Source organism: Asparagus officinalis, chromosome 1, assembly GCF_001876935.1.
Source record: "Asparagus officinalis chromosome 1, Aspof.V1, whole genome shotgun sequence".
Classification (NCBI taxonomy): Eukaryota; Viridiplantae; Streptophyta; class Magnoliopsida; order Asparagales; family Asparagaceae; genus Asparagus; species Asparagus officinalis.
In genome coordinates, this window is record NC_033794.1 from 120,625,048 (window position 1) to 120,628,154 (window position 3,107).

At 47.7% G+C, this 3,107-nt stretch overlaps 1 protein-coding gene across 1 annotated transcript; it reads left to right on the top strand.

Moving 5' to 3' along the window:
• Positions 249-1,031, top strand: LOC109840591. Its single transcript, XM_020409309.1, has 3 exons — positions 249-511; positions 593-817; positions 1,024-1,031. The coding sequence occupies exons 1-3, from the start codon at positions 349-351 to the stop codon at positions 1,029-1,031; spliced, it is 396 nt and encodes a 131-aa protein (XP_020264898.1). The 5' UTR covers positions 249-348.

Here is a 3,107-nt window from a genome sequence, read left to right on the forward strand (position 1 = left end):
TTCCGCTGGTTAGTGAACATCCGCGTTGGGTATCTTGTTCTTCGGGTGAAGAATCGATGCCACATAGAGCCTTCCCTTCCCTGCCGTTTTGCTCGTCAGTTCGGCTATGACCAACTATATGTTGGGAATCCAAGCCGTGGTCTGCAGGTTGAGGGAGGGCTTATTGACGGCGTACGAGCATGGCTGTGGACTATGGCAGGCTGCACTGGAGCCCATTTTGCTCTTCCTTCATATAGGCGTAAGCCGCTGACCACCTTTCTCAGTTGCAAGTGGTTCCTTTCCGCCCATGAATTCATAGGTGTGAGGAGTCTTTTAGAGTTACAGTCCGAGCACTCGGTCCAGGTTGCTATGATGGCTGCTCGCAGGGCTGAGCTTGCTCAGAAGCAGAGAAAGGGGCATGCCGAATCTCCTTTCCAAGATGATGAAGAGCTCCTTCCTACGGGTGATGACGACGAGACTTCTGAGGAGGAATATGTGGATATAGATACTGACAGAGAAGAACTTGATACAGGTTTGTCGTGCTCTTTGATTTTCCTTCTCCATTCTACTTGGTATAAACGATAAATCTTGTTCGTGACCATTGTCACTTTAGGTAGGACAGTTGACGATCACGAGTCGCCAGCTTCTCGTTATACGAGCTCAGGGCCCGGCGATCGAGCTCCCACGCATGTTGAGACGTGTGACAAGTCCGTGCATGACCGACCTGTTGGTCCTAGGAGGGCGGGCGTCCCGAAAAGGAAGAAGACCGCTCATAAACCACACGACGGTCAGCGTCCTTTTGAAATGGATGTAGGAAGCATCGCCGATGGAGGGGAAGGTAATATTTATTTTTATTGCTTTAAGGTGATTTACCTTTTGGGATTCGTAACCATGTTTTATGCTCCAGGGTTCTTTGAAGAGGGCGAACTTCCACCGGGTCCGGTATCTCCTGGATCTGATAACATGGATTGCTTCATGCAGCAGATGTGCGACGCCCTTCATGACGGATCTCTGGGCATCGATCTAAACATTGATCTTGAGCAGGTGAATAGTGTTGAGCCCACCGTCCCATATTCAGGTATATCTACATCCAATGATACCCTCCTCAAGCATGGGGAATTCATTCACAGGTATATATCTGATTCCCTTCATCTTGCCTGATCTTTTGTCTGACTAACGAAGGATTAATATTACAGCGCCAGTCATTGGGATTAACCCAATATCGATTCCCGGCATATCTAGCTTACCTCGAAGTGACGGACTTGCAGGTATGCATATGATCTTGGATGTCGCACTGCTTTTCATTCATTTTTTTTAATGGATGAGTGTAATCATAGGACCAGCCGCTTGGGCCGATACCCTTATGACTCTTGGTATTCCCGTCGCATCTGATGACAGTGGGATTACCGGTATGCATACGATCTTCTTGTCCCGATTCTCCTTATTTGTCCAAATTTCTATTTGACTAATACAGGAGTGTAACTATAGGACCGGTCGTTGTGCCTGATACTACTACAGTTTTCGGGACTGAAAGTTTGCATAGAAGTGGCGCCTTCGCGCCCTTGCCGAGTGGTATGAGCGATCTGCCTACAGGGGTTGATATACCCTCCATGACCACTTCTGCCGTTATCTCGGAGTCCGCCGGACCTCAGCCCGAGGGGACCTCCGCTGGCGATGGTATGCTCGGAATCTACCTTTGAATTTCCTTATCGTATTTGATAATCTGCTAAACTTCTATGTTGTTGCTTGTAGGATCTCGATCCTCTCTATATGAGCGTGTCCGCGCCCTTTTGGTCGATACCGATCCTAACAGAGACATTTTCCGTACGGACCTCAGCTTCTTCACTGCCTTTTATAACGGCATGATCGAGAAACTTCTTCATAGAGGATACTGTCTCGATCAGTTCAGGCATTCCTTTTCTCGCCACATGATGATGATGAGGGAAGAAGGATGCCCGGAATTGGCCGATTCCTTCACTGCCGATTTCGTTGTTCTGGAGTCAGAGATCCGAGAGTTAAAGGAATTGGAAACTAGCGGGGCTTCTTCTTTCGTGTCCTCTCAGCTGGAGCATAGGCTGGCACAGTGGCGCGACCTGAGATCTTCCATCGGATGCGAGCTTCAGTCACATGAGAGCTCCGTTGCGCAGCTAATGGCTACCGTAGCGAGGAAAGATACGGATAGAGCTGAGCTACTCCGCTCTTTGGACTCGAGCCGCGAGGAAGTGACTAGGTTGAAAGAGGCCTTGAAGCGCGCCGAGGAATCCGTTACTCTTATCGCAGATGACCTGGCTGGATTAGAGTGTTCTCGTGAACAGGTACTCGAGAGGCTAGGATCCTCCCAGGAGAGACTGATGAAGCTGAAGAGTGAAGCCGCGGAGATTTTGAGCAGTTCTGAAGAATCTGCTCGAGCTGATCTGCAGGCAGAACTCGAGCAGAGTTATGTAGATAGACTTTTTAGTTTAAAGTCTCATGTTCTCAGCCGCCAACTGCCTTCGGGCTAACGAGCTTTTTATTGTATGCTTTTGACTCGATCTATTAATAGAGACTCCGCATTTGCTTCTTTCGTGATCTTTCTGTGTTTATTCTGAATGACAAGATTTACGGGATTTTTGGCAAACCCCCAGCCCTCAACGGGTTTAATATGCCTTTACCGATTACCGTTTGAATCGGGCTAGCATGCGGATTGTCTAGATCCGTTCCACATGTAACGTTGTGCTAAGAGAATTGCTTTTCTTAGACTTAATGCTATGATTTTGAATACATAGACTTCATCATTTTTTATAGGGAAAAGGTACCCCGCACCGCGTATTAGGCGATGACTTATCCCTTCTTAGGCTTCGGGATAAAATTCTCCAAGTTTAGACCTTGGTGTCTTTTTCAATCGGCGAAAGACTAAACCGGCAATGTGTGTTAGACATAGACTTTAGGATTTTTAGCAAACCCCCAGCCTTCAACGGGTTTGATGTGCCTTTACCGATCACCGTTTGAATCGGGCTAGCATGCGGATTGTCTAAATCCGTTCCGCATGTAACGTTGTGCTAAGAGAGTGAATTCTCTAAGACTTTGTGCTATGATTTTGAATACATAGGCTTCGCCCTTGTTACGGGAATATGGCATCCGGCAACGCG